The sequence below is a fragment of the Prionailurus bengalensis genome, chromosome D1 (genome assembly GCF_016509475.1).
Source record: "Prionailurus bengalensis isolate Pbe53 chromosome D1, Fcat_Pben_1.1_paternal_pri, whole genome shotgun sequence".
Taxonomy (NCBI): Eukaryota; Metazoa; Chordata; class Mammalia; order Carnivora; family Felidae; genus Prionailurus; species Prionailurus bengalensis.
This window is the reverse complement of record NC_057346.1, coordinates 47372169-47387878: the sequence shown is the minus strand read 5'-3', so window position 1 is coordinate 47387878 and position 15710 is coordinate 47372169. Positions and strand designations below refer to the sequence as shown.

General features: G+C 34.9%; 1 protein-coding gene across 6 annotated transcripts in view; it reads right to left on the bottom strand.

Moving 5' to 3' along the window:
• The window catches only part of DLG2 (discs large MAGUK scaffold protein 2), a 2073554-nt gene that overhangs the window by 1767131 nt on the left and 290713 nt on the right, over window positions 1–15710 (bottom strand). For all 6 annotated transcript variants that reach the window (XM_043580064.1, XM_043580065.1, XM_043580066.1 and 3 more), the window contains exon 3: window positions 2312–2457. In XM_043580064.1, coding sequence (XP_043435999.1) covers window positions 2312–2457 — 146 coding nt within the window. The remainder of the gene's footprint in view (window positions 1–2311; window positions 2458–15710) is intronic.

Here is a 15710-nt window from a genome sequence, read left to right as displayed (position 1 = left end):
AGACCAGTATCCCTGATGAACACAAATGCAAAAATTCTCAACAAGATACTAGTAAATCAAATCCATCAGTACATTAAAAGAATCATTCACCACAATCAAGTAGGATTTATTTTTGGGCTGCAAGTGTGGTTCAATATTCACAAATCATATCAATCAATGTGATACACCACATTAATAAAAGAAAGGATAAGAACCCTATCTATTGAGAACCCTCTCAACAGATGCAGAAAAAGCATTGGACAAAATACAACATCCATTCATAATAAAAACCTCATCAAAGCAGAGAAAGAACATAAGAAAGGCTATATATGAACAATTCACAGCCAATATCCTCAGGGGGGAAAAACTGAGAGCTTTTCCTCCATGATCAGGAACAAGGCAGGGATATGCACTCTCACCAATGTTATTTAACACAGTACTGGGAGTCCTAGCCTTAGCAATCAGACAACACAAAAAAATAAAAGGAATCCAAATCTGCAAGGAATTCACCAGTTACAGATGACACAATATTCTATATAGAAAACTCAGAACACTCCACCAAAAAATTGCTAGAACTGGTAAATGAATTCAGTAAATGAATTTGCAGGATACAAAATCAGTGTACAGAAATCTGTTGCATTTCTATACAATAATGATGAAGCAGGAGAAAGAGGAATTAAGGCATCAGTCCCATTTACAACTGCATCAAAAACAATAAGATACCTAGGAATAAACCTAACCAAAGAGATGAAAGACCTGTATCCTGAACACTATAAAACACTGATGAAAGAAATTGAAGATGATGCAACGAAATAGAAAACATAGGTAGATATGCCTTTTCAAATACCGCTGGTAGTATCTTTCTGCAAAGCACTTTGACAATTTGTATCAAAAGCATTACAAAGGTCAATGTCCTTGAATTCAGTAGTTTCATTTATAAAATTAACCCCAGTGAAATCATCCGAAAAGACACAATGGTTTATATATACAGATGTCTGTTATAGCATTATTCATAGCAGAAAACTGGAGATGGCCTAAATGTGGAATGGAGAATTATTTAAGTAAATGCCAAAAGATGGAATATTTTTGTAGCCATTAAATATTTAATGTAGCCAAAAATATTTAATGACATGATGTGGGCAAATATTAGTATAGCATTAAATCTAAAAGTCATGAAAAAATACTCTATATTCTGGTGTACCAATTTTTGAACATATATTTGTACATAAAAAAAGACTAAAAAAGTGAAAATAATGTTATGTATTGAAATTAAGATTTTTTAATGCTTTTAGTATTTTATAAACTTCATATAGTTGGTATCAATTAACACATTATTGTTAATTAACACATATTGTTAACATTTTATTCAAGTAATTAACTAAGGCAATCATTAGTCTTAGTCTTTTCTGATTTTCAAATCAATTTTGAGCAGGATAAAAAGTATATCACAGGCCTCAGTTAATAATCCAAAGATTCAGCAAAGTGCCATTGATTAGCACTAGGATTCCATGTACCTTCCAAGTCAGCTTCACTATACCAGTCTTGACAGATTGTGTGTTTGTGTGTGTGTGTGTGTGTGTGTGTGTGTGTGTGTAGTACTACCTGCTTTCCAAGTATTGAATGCCACTTAAAAATATCATTGATCTGCCCCTGCCTCCATATTAATCTTCTGTTATGAACCTGAGACATTCCTCAAATTGCCTTACTCTTGGTAAGTGTTAATTCCAACAGTAGTCTCCAAACATTTGATCTCATAACCCTATCTATAAAAATCATTTGAACACACAACTCTACTAGCCTTATATTTATTTTTAAATGTGTATGTATTACTGTTAATATGCTATATAATATAAATTATTCAAAAATTTAAAAAAAGAACATGATAAAAAATATAAATGGAAGTTCTAGTATTTTGTCCCTAAACCTTAATGGATCATTTTAAAACTCCCAAAGATATAGGGCCCTGCTATGGAGATCACAGCCATAGACCACACTTTCTAATCCCACTACCCATTTTATTGCCACACTTCGTCTAGAGCCATGTTGTGAAATTCCAGAATGCCTTAAACTTGAGTTAATTCAAACTATCACAATATTCATAACAGAGCTCACTTGTACTATGGAAGAATCATGTCCTTCCTATGCCCTATTTTCTCTTGGCAAAATCTGGATTTTTATATATAAAACACTGCATCCAGTATAGTACAACTATGTTTATATTATTGTTGTTGTCATCTTTTGATAATGATTACTACTACTATGACTGTGACCACTTTACAGGTATAAGTAAGTGATAATATTCTTTAGTTCTTTTAGATGTTTCAGTATATACCTCTGCAGATTTTTGAAGGTTTTCATGGCATGGAGCAAGAAGGGATGCTTTCTCCCATTTCTGTGCAACTTGATTGGCTTCTTCTATCTTCTGATCACAACTTTTTTGAGAATTTAGCAATGTCAACTCATAAAATTCTTGAATATCTGTGAAAATATTTAAGGCAAGGATCAAATGTCATGTACCATCACAAAAATTGCTTCTGCATATATGTATATATGAAAAAATTTGCTAATTAAAAGAACTACATACACATGATCCCAAAGAACAATAACAAAAATAAGGAAATCATGAAAACTGCATTTTTATCTGCATGAGAATTCTTATAGGAGCTATATTCATAATTGCAAAAGCTGGAAGCAACCAAGATGACTTTCAATCAATGAATAGATAAAATATAGTAAATTCATATTCAATGATAAGGAGGAATGAGGTATCAAGTTAAGCAAAAACATAGAAGATTCTTAAATGCTAAGTTTAAAAAGCCAGTCTGAAAAGGCTACCTATTGTTTGAGTTAACTTATATAATATTTTAGAAAAAGCAAAAGTAAAGAGACAGTAAAATTATCAGTGATCACTAGAGGTTCTGGGAGTGGGGAGGAGGATTAAATAGATAAAGCACAGGGTGATGAAAATATTCTGTAATGATACTGCAGTAGTGGACACCTAACAAGAAGCATTTGTCAAAGCCCATAGAACATTACAGCACAGAGAGTAAACCTTAATGTATGCAAATTTATAAAAATAATTTTGGAGGTCAGGGAATCCCAAGATGAAACACAGATTAAGACAAAAGAATCTAACTGTATTACAAATGTATGAAACAACCTTCCTGAAGGCAGTAGGAGAAAAAGGTGTCCTACAAACGAGTAGAAACTGTAAAACCAAAGACAAAGGAATTATTACAAAAGAACCCTCTCTATTTTCTAGTTGGTAAATTTGTTTCCCATGGAATAGTACAAGTTAGGAACTTTGGAACCACTGTACATATATACTAGAATTGAACAGTTAAATGGATGGAGGATGGTGGGCACAAGGTTTCTCACTATTGGAGTAGGGGGTTACAAACAAGTAGGTGGAGACAGGTGGGGCGTAGGGTACTAGAATGATCTATATGATTTTGGATTCAATTGGAAACATCAGTATAAACTCTTTTTTAGCTTAATATGGGTACAAATGAATACATATAGAAATATTTGCAGATGTGTATGTACAAAGGTTAGTACACACACAGATGTTTTCTTAATCAATATGCTGAAAGGACCTAGAATTAATGAAACCCCATTAAGAATAAGCACAATTAATATCCAGACTTTGGCCTCTATGTAGCATTCTCCACTATATAGAATATATATATCAAAGAATAATGAATAAATAAAGTAGCATTGGATTAGAATTGAGGCTATGTGTATAAATTCAATATTTTTAAAAGGAATGGAAGGAAGGAAGGAAAAAAGAGGAAGGAAGAAGGAGGACAAAGGAAGAAAGAGGAGGAAGGGTAAAAGGGAGAAAAGGAGTGAGACAGATACAGAAAACTATGATTGGAAATAAAAATGATTATGTATCTATATGTTTCCTAGTTCTATTATACATTTTTAGGCTGAGAGGGCAGAGCGGGAAAAACAATCCAAGAGCAAGTACACCTAGGCCCCAGATCTTGGTTTCAGTAAAGAACTCAGGGCTTCTTAAGTTAAAAACTCAATTGATGGGTTAAACAGCAGATTAAATAAAGTAGAACTGGAAAATATTCCCAAAGAAATTACCCAGAATTCAACATAAGAGAAGATGAAATAGAACATATGAAATTATAATTTGAATGTATAAAGAATGGATAAGAAAGCCAAGTATTTTTCTAATAGATATCTTTGAGGAGAAAATAGGATAAATAACAAGTCCTAGTTAAAGAGACAATAGATATAAAATTTCTAGAACTTATGAAAATATGAATTCACAGATACTGAAAGTAAGAACTTACACAAAAGAGAATAAACAAAAGCTATGCACATACCATAATAAAATTGCAGAATACCAAAGACAATGCAAGGATCTTAAAATCAGTCAGAGAAAAAAGACTAATCAGACTTCTCAAAAGCAATAATGGAAGCCAGACAACAGTAGAATAAAAACTTAAAATTTTTTAGAGAAAATAAATATTAGCATAGAATTATGTTCCTTTGCAAATCATATATCTGATTAAAAAAAAAAAACTTTGGGGCACCTGGGTTGCTCAGTCAGTTGAGCGTCCGACTTTGGCTCAGGTCATGATCTCACAGTTTGTGGATTTGGGCCCCGCATCAGGCTCTGTGCTGCTTGCTCAGAGCCTGGAGCCTGCTTCAGATTCTGTGTCTCCTCTCTCTGCCCCTTCCCCGCTCATGCTTTGTCTCACTCTGTTTCTCAAAAATACATAAATGTAAAAAAAAAAATTTTTTTTTAAAACCTTATTTCTAGAGCATGTAAAGAATGCTCAAAACAATAAGACACCAAGCAATCCAATAGAAAAATGGCCAAAAGATTTGAACAGGCACTTCACTAAAGAAAATAATAGATGGCAAAAAAAAAAAAAAAAACCCACATGGAAAGATTCAACATCATTGGTCACTAGGGAAATGAAAAATCAAAACCACAATGAGATACCACTATTTATTTATTAGAATGGCTAAATTAAAAACACTGATCATACCAAGGATTGATGGGGATGTGAAGGAACTGGAACTCTCCTGACACTGATACTGAAAATGAAAAATGTTATAACCACTTTGAAAAACAGTTTTTCAGTTTCTTAAAAAGTTAAGCATACAACTACTATATGATCCAACCATTCATGTTCTAGGTATTATCTAAGAGAAAGGAACACATATATGTCCCTATGAAAAGTCAAATCTGGAAACAACCCAAATGTTTGTCAATAGATGAATGAATAAACACATTGTGAAATATCCATACAGTAAAATACTATTCAGCAATAAAAAGTAACAAACTATTGATACACACAACATAGATGAATCTCAAAATAATCAAGTGAAAAAAGTCAGACAAAAGTGAGTGCATGTTTTATACCAGTTAAAAAAATTCTAGAAAATACAAATTCTATATTGACAGAAAAAAAAATTCAGTGGTGCCTAGGAATGGGGGTTGGGGTGAAGGCTGGCAGGAACAGGTGAGTGGGAGGGATTATCAAGGGACAAGAGGAAACTTTAAGCAGCAATGTATATGTTTACTATCTTGATTGTGCTAATAGTTGCACTAAAATATACATATTTCAAAACATATTAAACCATGCACTCCACATGTGTAGTTTATTATGTATCAATTACACTTCAATAAAGAAAGTGAAAAAGACAAGATATGAATTTAGAGGAGACATTTTCATCACACATAGGCAAAGGAACAGTATCTACATATGCAAAGCCCAACAAATCAAAAAGGAAAAGACATATAAGTGAAAAGGAAGAAAAATGGGTCAAAAGTATGAACAGGCATTTCACAGTGAAGGAAATGTACATCACTGATAAAAATAAAAAGATATAGGGGCACTTGGGTTGCTCTTCAGTTAACTGCCCAACTTCAGCTCAGGTCATGATCTCATGTTTCGAGAGTTTAAGCCTCATGTCAGGCTCTGTGCTGACAGCTAAGACCCTGGAGCCTGCTTCAAATTCTGTGTCTCCCTCTCTCTCTGCCTCTCCCCTGCTTGCGCTCTCTTTCTCTCTCAAAAATAACTAAACATTTAAAAAATTAATAAAAAAGAAAAAGATATGGATCAATAGCAACTTTTATTTATTCCTGATGAGTGGAATTGCTATAACCACTTAAGAAAATAATCTTGTCTTATCTTGTAAAATTGAACATTTATTTCTCCTAAATCTAACATTTCTACTACCCAGTACACATCTTAAATGAACTCTTGCACATATGCACCAGGAAACAAACCAAAATTTTCATAGTAGCAGAGATCATAATAGCAAAAAATTATGAACCAGTCCAATGTCCATCAAAAGGAAAATGAATAAATGTGGCATATTCTCAAAATAGAATTTATGCAATAGTGAAAATGAATAAATGCCAGTTATCATGAAATTACATGAATAAATCTTGAAAACAATGCTCAATGATGAAAGCAAGTCTCAGCATAAAAATATTTTTGTAAAGTTCACAAACACACAAAACTAAACTACATATGTATTTTTAGGCATATATATATATATATATATATATATATATATATATATATGAAGAAATATTTAGACCAAAACAAAGAAGCACATGAAAAGATATAATTACCTCAGCAGAAGAGGTGGGCAAGAAAATGGGGTGAGGGAGGAACACAGGTAGATGCAAATAGCAATGGTCAAGTTCTAGATTTGGGTTGTGATTCCAGAAATGCTTATTGTTTTATTATGCTGCATGTATTATCTATAAATCACACATATTCTCTTGTATGTATTATATTTTTTAAATAACAAAAATTTTAAGTGTTTCATAAATAGCAAGATTTACATAGAAAACTTAAAAATACTCAAATTTTACGCCAAGTTACAACTTTATTTTGCCACTGGCAATAAAGTAACTGTGAAGTCAGCTTGGAAAATGTGTAAGAACAAAAGATAAAAAGAACAAATAATATTAAATATTTCATGAAACCACAAAAGAGCCAAAATAGCCAAAGGTATTATGAGGAAGAATAATAGCTGTGGGTTTCACAATCTCAAATTTCAAGATATATTACAACACTATAGTAATCAAAACAGTATGGCACTGGCACAAAACTAGACACAGACTAATAGAATAGGATAGAGAACCTAAAAATAAATCCACACTTATATGGTCAATTAATCTATGACAAAGGAAACAAGAACATACAATGAAAGACAGTCTCTTCAACCACTGGTGTTGGGAAAACTGGACAGTTACATGAAAAGAATGGAACTGGACCACTTTTTTACACCATACACAAAATAAACCCAAAATGGATTAAAGACCTAAATATAAGACCTGAAACCATAAAACTCCTAAAAGAAAACATAGGCAGTAATCTCTTGGACACTGGCCTTAGCAACATATTTATGGATAGGTCTACATCAGGAAAAGTAAACAAAAGCAACATAAACTATTGCAACTACCAAAATGAAAAGGTTTTGCATAACAAAGGAATCCATCAACAAAATGAAAAGGCAACCTACTGAATGAGAGAAGATATTTGCAAACAACATACCCGACAAGGGATTAATATCCAAAATATATTAAAAAATATAACTCAACACCAAAAAATTCCAATTTAAAAAATGGGCAGAAAACATGAACAGACATTTCTCCAGAGAAGACATACAGATAACCAACAGACACATGAAAAGATCCTCAACATCACTCATCATCAGAGAAATGCAAATCCAAACCATAAGATATCATCTCACACCAATTCAAGTGTCTACTAATGAAAGAAAGAAAAAGAGAGAGAGAAAGAAAGAAAGAGAAAGAAAGAAAGACAAAACAAAAAACAAGTGGGTCAGTTGGATGAGTGCCCAACTCTTGATTTTTGACTCAGGTCATGATCCCAGGGTCGTGGGATAAAGCTTCATGTTGGACTTTGCACTGAACATGGAATCTGCTTGAAGTTTCTCTCTCTCTTTCTTTCCTCTCTCTCTCTCCCCACCCCCTTCTCTCCCACTCATGCACTCTCTCTAAAATAAAAAAATAAAAATAAAAATGGGGGCACCTGGGTAGTTCAGTCAGTTAAACACCTGACTCTGGATTTTGGCTCACGTCCTGATCTCATAGTTCATGAGTTTGAGCCTTGCATGGGGCTCTGCACTAACAGTGCAGAGCCCACTTGGGATTCTCTGTCTCCCTCTCTCTATGCCCCTCCACTGCTTGCAAACTCATTCTCTCTCTCTCTCTCTCTCAAAATAAAGAAAGTTAATTTTTTGATAAAATAAAATAAAAATTTAAAGAACAAGTGTTTGGTGAGCACATGGATCAAAAGGAACCCTTGTGCACTATTGGTGGGAATATAAATTGATGCAACCACTGTGGGAAGAGTATGGGGGTTTCTCAAAAAATTAAAAATAGAAGTACCCTATGATCCAGTAATTCCACTCCTGGGTATTTATCCAAAGAAAACAAAAACACTAATTTGAAAATACATACACATCCTTGTGTTCATTGCAGCATTGTTTACAATAGCCAAGGTATGAAAGTAACTTGAGTGTCCATCAATAGATGAATGGATAAAGAAGATGTGGTATAATACACAATAGGATATTACTCAGCCATAAATAAGAATGCTATTGTGCCATTTGCAATAATATGGATGGACCTAGAGGGTATTATGCAAAGTAAAATAAGTCAGACAGAGAAAAACAAATACCATATGATTTCACTTATATGTGGAATCAAAAACAAACAAACAAAAACAGAAACAAACTGATAAGTACAGAGAACAAACTGGTGGTTGCCAGAATGGTGGGTGACCGGGGGGGGGGGGGGGGGATGAACAAAATAGGCGAAGGGGATTAAGACGTACAAATTTCCAGTTATAAAATAAATGTTTCAGAGATAAAAAGTACAGCATAGGGAATATAGTCGATAATATTATAATAATGTTATACTGTTATATAGTGAGAGATGGTGACTATACTTACTGTGGTGAGCACTGAGTAATAGAGAAATGTACAGAATTGTTACAACACTATGTTGAGCATATAGCAACACTATAGCTGAGCAAAATATGTCAACTACACTTCAATAATAAATATAAAAATAAAAGGAAGATAAAAGTCATATAGACATAAATCCTTCTCAGATATTTGAATATAGTAAGGGATGATAGGGTACTAATTGGGTTGACAAAAGTCAGAAGAATAAGGAATAAAAAAAAGTGGAATTCGGGGCACCTGGGTGGCTCAGTCAGTTAAGCGGCTGACTTCGGCTCATGTCATGATCTCATGGTTCCTGAGTTCGAGCCCTGCATCTGGCTCTGTGCTGACAGCTCAGAGCCTGGAGCCTGCTTCAGATTTTGAGTCTCCCCCTCTCTCTGCCCCTCCCCTGCTCATGCTCTGTCTCTCTCTGTCTCTCAAAAATAAACATTAAGAAAAATTTTTTAAAAAGTGGAATCCAAAGACATTACCTGGTCTCAAGTATTAATTAAACATAAAAGAAAAAAGAATCCCTGTAAATATTTCTGAAGCTGTATATTCCCTAATGAATAATGACTTGTAAAAACAATTTTTTTCAAATTTCAAGATGCTTTTTCTTTGCATTGACGTTAAGGATGTAAACACTGTTTGTAAGCAGCATTTACAAGTTGCCAAATTTTGAAGTATTAGGTGTATAAATTATCCAGAAATGGAAGTATATTTATCATATTTATGTTAAAGATACATACCAACAAGATATACTTTGAAACATAACAGATAGCAGTGACTTAATCATACTTAGGAAAATGCTATGGACAGTACTTTCATGTTAAATTTGAAAATCTTAATTAACTTATGATCTCTAAGCCTGATAATATGTTCATAGTCTATTTCATCTTTTGTCTACTTAGCATTCCTACCTAATCAACCACTAGAGAGGAAAAAGGTAACTTCAATTAAGTCAAAGATTATTTAAATTTGAAGACAATTCTACAACCAATGTCATTTTTTACTCTTGCTTAGTCAGCTGTATTTTTTTAAGGCCTAATCTATATTTGTTTGGCACCTTCCAAGCATATCTTTTTGATAGGATCCTCTCCTATCCCCACCACCACTTCTGGTCACTTCTGGTCCACCCCAGGGCCAGAGTTGAGGCACTCACTATCTCTTGCTCACACTTCCTTAGGCCTGGATGCCCTTTCCCACACATGGAAATCTTACTTCTCCTTCAATGCCCACTCCCACTACTATATGTGTTTTAAAAAGAATATTCGAGGGGCGCCTGGGTGGCTCAGTCGGTTCAGCGTCCGACTTCGGCTCAGATCATGATCTCATGGGTTCGTGGATTCGAACCCTGCACCGGGCTCTGTGCTGACAGCTCAGAGCCTGGAGCCTGTTTCAGATTCTGTGTCTCCCTCTCTCTCTGCCCCTCCCCCACTCGCGCTCTGTCTCTCTCTGTCTCAAAAATAAATAAACGTAAAAAAAAAAAAAAAAGAATATTTGACGTCGGAGATCTGAATATGCAATGTCTTCAGCACAGAAACCATTCTTACTAAAATGGAGTTCAATTGAGTGGGATGTGGGTAAGAGTACAAACACCAAGCAGCTACCATCAAAAAGGAAAAATGCTGGTTTGGGGAGTTGTGGCAGCAGGTGGGCAATGCTGCTTCTCTCCTCCCATTCCCACAATGTATTGCTTAGATCCTTTTAATAGTTATCATTCTACCTTGTATTACAAGTAGTTGTTCACCCACCTGTTCTCAATTCAACATTTCAATTCAGTAAGTCATTTTTAAATTCCAGGTAAGGCCTTTAGGAGTGAAGATGATGTCCTAGCCAATCATGTTACTGTCTACTATCTAGCCTCATTCTTTACATTTGGTAAGCACACAATGAATGCTTGCTAATTTTAGTTTATTTGCATTCCCTCTCTATTGAAGTCTCAAATAAAATAAAAACCATAGAATAAAGGCAAATCTCCTCACACTAAGGACTGCAGAAAACCTGCACATTCTTTAGATTATGTTTCTATGTGACTTAACCAATTTGATTACAACTGCTGGCACTTTTTATTTGGCAAAATCCTCCCATAAATAAAAAAGTTTTGCCACCTCTGAGGAAAGAGTCAAATTCCTCAAATTCTTGAAGGCATACCCATTTTGACCTCACAATTGTTTTTTGAAATAGCTTATAAATTATTGTCAAATTTACAGATAAGGGTTCTTGAACTCTAACGTATGCATGAATTTGAATCATCTAGGGATCTTGTTAAATTCAAATTATGATTAAAGGTCGAGTCAGACCTGAATCTCTGTATTTCTAAAAAGCTCCCAGGTGATCCACCAACTTATGATCCACCAGTAACACTAGACCTAAGAAATAGCACCTATGGAATTAGAACCCAAGTTTTCATACTCTTATTTCAAATATCCTTGCTGAATTCTTACAATACTCATCTTCTTCAGAGTTGGGGTGGGGGTGAGGGGGGTACAGACGGATGGGGGAAAATCTCATTAAGAGGATCCAATTGTCAAGAGAAGAACTCTGCCCATTGATTGAAAAATGATAATGATAATAATAATAATAATAATAAATACTCAGTAAATATTATTGACTAAACTGATTCAGATTCAACTAGCTAGAAACTCAATTAAAAGGTACTATATTTCAGGGGCATCTGGGTGGCTCAGTTGGTTGAGTGTCTGACTTCAGCTCAGGTCATGATCTCATGGTCTGTGGGTGCAAGCCCCAAGTCAGGCTCTGTGCTGAAAGCTCAGAGCCTGGAGCCTGTTTGGATTCTGTGTCTCCCTCTCTCTCTGCCCCTCCCCCACTTGCACTCTGTCTCTCTCTCTCTCTCTCAAAAGTAAATAAACATTAATTTTTTTTAAATAAAAGGAGCTATATTTCAGTACTTTGACTTTAGGACACATTAAAACAAACAAAATCAAGTTCTAGGTGATATCTGAAACAGTCTCTACTTGGTCTAATCTCTCTCTTTTTTTTCAACCTAATGAGATGATGATTCTGTAACATTAGGTCTTCAAATGTCAAATAGCATGATCAAGGGCATCCACTAAAAATAGGATTGTCTGTTTAAGCACACCCTTAAAAGCTCATATACTTAAGATATTTCATCTCCGTCCAAGCACAGACATTCCAACATGGCATATTTATTTCAATGATGTTGCTATATCCTCAGAAGACCCTTAGAATTCCTCTTTGAGAAGTGTCTTCAAGCATCTGAAGAATTTATTTTGAATATCCTCATTCTCAGAAGTGGCAAGTCTTTTTTCATATAAGGAAGATTTGGGGATTTTTTGGAAATGACCAAAATTCATTGGACAAATTGTGACTATGGTAAGTGATGGAGAATGGATTTCCTTACATGACTTGAATTAAATCATGAAAATATGACTCTTAAATCATGAAACTTTTTTCTTGTATGACTCACACATTGCTCTGCAATTTTCTACTTAACTAGAGTAAAACAAAAAAGTAACCAGAATGCAGAATGTTTAACATATTTGCATACTTTCTTATCTATTAGCTCACAGGCTGGAATAAGAGTGACTAGGGAAAAGCTCTTTTTGCTTCCTCCCATCCCAGTTTTCATTTTGTGAGGTATAGTATTGATGGGGACAATTGTAGCCACCTCTACCCCTGCCAAGCAAAAACCTCCTTGGAGCCTGTTATTAATGTTGGTTAGTTTCTGTGATTGGCACATGTGGCCATAACTCCCCAAAACTGTTTAATCCCAGGAATTCACTGAAATCAGCTGAGGATTCTTGCCTTACACCCTCAATAAAAGATGGTAATCTTTGTAAGATGTGCCTTCTTTTAAAATATATGCCTTATGCTTCTTCTAGCATCTCTTGTTCCCTGTAGGGTTTCCATATCACATATGTGATAATTAATTCAGCTGAACAGTATCACACAGTTGATCTTGCTATATTTAAAGATGTTACAGAGTGCAGTCTTGGTGTTCCATTAGTCTTTCCTGAATACTTGGTTCTGTTTGGAGAGCCAGATAAATGCTCATATGCAATTTCCTTATGTTGCACCCAGACACCTTACTTTCTCTCCTGAAAAAAAAAAATTATCTTTTCCCTGGTCCATTTGAGTCCAAGAACTAGACAATGAAGTGCAAAAACAATTCCCAGGGCACTTGGGTGGCTCAGTCGATTAAGCGTCTGACTTCAGCTCAGGTCATGATCTCACAGCTCGTGAGTTTGAGCCCAGCATCATGCTCTGTGCTGACAATTCAGAGCCTAGCCAGACTCTGTCTCCATCTCTCTCTTCCCTTCCCCCACTTGTTCCCTCTCTCTCTCTCAAAATTAAATAAACATTAAAAAAAAAAAACAACAGAATTGCCAGTAAAGGCTTTATCAGTGTAGCAAGTGTCCTAATCTTAGGCCTGCAGCCAGAGAAGATTCTTTAAGGATATTACCCAGGACTAGAAGAATGGAGTTGAATATGAGAAGTAGGCTAAAATTAAATGTGGATGAAAAGAAAATATAAGTTAAATTTCACAGCCAAGAATAGAGAGTGGAAGCAAGGTCAGTAGTAGGCACAAATCAAGTACCAAGATAGGGAACAAAAGAGGCTAAACCAAAACAGGGATATGTGTGAAACCCAGAGTCCAGAGACTAACACATAATCAATCAAAATAGCTACTGAAAAGGCAAGATAAGAGAATGAAGGAAAGCTTACACACAAAGGTTCCAGCAAATTTGCACAATGTTCTGATATGATTGTGCTTTTTCTATGCCTAGACAAAGCACACACAGAAAGGAAGGAAGTTAGGAAGGAAGGAAGGAAGGAAGGAAGGAAGGAAGGAAGGAAGGGAGGAAGGGAGGAAGAAAAGGAGGGATGAGGGAGGCAATCTTGTTTTCAAAATATTAAATAGGGCAGGACTTTTTGGAGAAAGTTTCACTTGAATGTTAGAGCAGGAAAATTATAAGATGAACCTGGGACATTCTTTTGCAGCAAAATGTTAAGGAAGTGATGAAAAATTATGGGATCATAGCAAAGGACACACAAGTCACTTTAAAGTCACTTCACAGACTTTAAAGGGGCTCCTACAGACCAAATCTGGAACAATCTGAGCATTAAAATAACTTAATAATAGTGGCAGATTATAACCTACTGAAAAAAATAAGAATCCATGAGTACATCTGGAAGGAAGGAAGGAAGGAAGGAAGGAAGGAAGGAAGGAAGGAAGGAAGGAAAGAATGAAAGAAAGAAAGAAAGAAAGAAAGAAAGAAAGAAAGAAAGAAAGAAAGAAAAAGAGAAAGCTCTTCCTTACAGTAGAACCCCAGCTAATAAATACAGGAGAAATGATAGAATTAGAAAATCATTAATGGACACCGCAAGTAGTAGGTAAAAATTTGACAAGGAACATAATGTTACATAGTCTAATAGTATCTCTCCACATATTAAACTGACACCTCCCATTATCATGCACCAAGATCAACACGGCATCATTTCTGTGATACTCCTTCCAAAAATGAATGAACTGAATCTAACCATAAGGAAACATCTGATAAAACCAAAGTAGGATGTACTACAAATATGTGGCTTATAATCTAATAAAATGTCAAGATCAATAAAAGAAAGGCTCTGGGCTAGACTAGTCTAGAGGAAGAGAATTCACTAATGACTTAAAATTATATTCTGATGGCTAGAGTGTTCTGTGACTACAACTCTTGTAGTCAGTCTCTAGAAGGCCAGTCACCTTGCTATTCTAGCAAAGTTTAATTTTAAGCCTACCAAACTAAAGATCAGACTTCACAGACCGCTGCCCCCATGAAGAGATTGACTCCTTGTAGGACACATCTGGGCAGTCTGCTAGCCTCCCAGGCCATACTCACTTTCCCCATTGGCTGCCTCTTCAGTCGTTACCCTTGATTCTATTCCAATTAGAAAATAAACACAACATCCTCCTCCACATGGTTTATTAAGGCACTACTTATCACTGTGTTACCTTACCTCCAAAACCAATGTTTTTATTTTAAAAAGAAAAAAGAAAAGAAAGGTGGATGAAGTATTGCAGATTAAAGGGATCCAAAGAGGCACAGCAATTAAATGTAATGTGTGATCCTGGATAGATCCTGGACTGGGAAAATAGAGCTGTAAAAGATATTTTGGAGACAACGAATGAAATTGAATATGTACTGTGCATAAGATAATAGAATTATATCAATGTTAACTTTCCTGATTTTGATAACTGTGCTATATGTAAGAGAATATGCTTGTTTTTAGGAAGTATACATGGAAGTATTTAGTGATAAAGGGGACTAATATCCCCAACTCACATTCAAAGTGTTTATTGGCAGTATGTACATACATGTATGTGTGTGTGTGTATCTGTGTATATGTAAACACAAAGAAAAAGACACACATATAGAGAAAATGATAAACAGGGAAAAATGTAAACAATTGGTGAAATCTGGATAAAGTAAGTATATAGGAGCTCTCTGTTAGTACAGAGATTTGAAACTATCTCAAAACAGAACATTTTTAAAAATGGTAAGGCAACTAGGATATATTGTGGATAAGCATGGAATTGAGAAATATCCAATAACATAAATAAAAAAAAATCAGAGGCAATAGACTCAAAGATAAACAAAGTTTAAAGTACAGAATGTGAAGAGGTAGAAGATCAATGGAACGTAAGGGAAGTAATGTAATAATCCAGGAGTAAAGCATGAGCTTGTCAGACAAACAGGCTGTGGCTCTGCTACTTACTAAATTTTTCTCTAAGCCTCAGT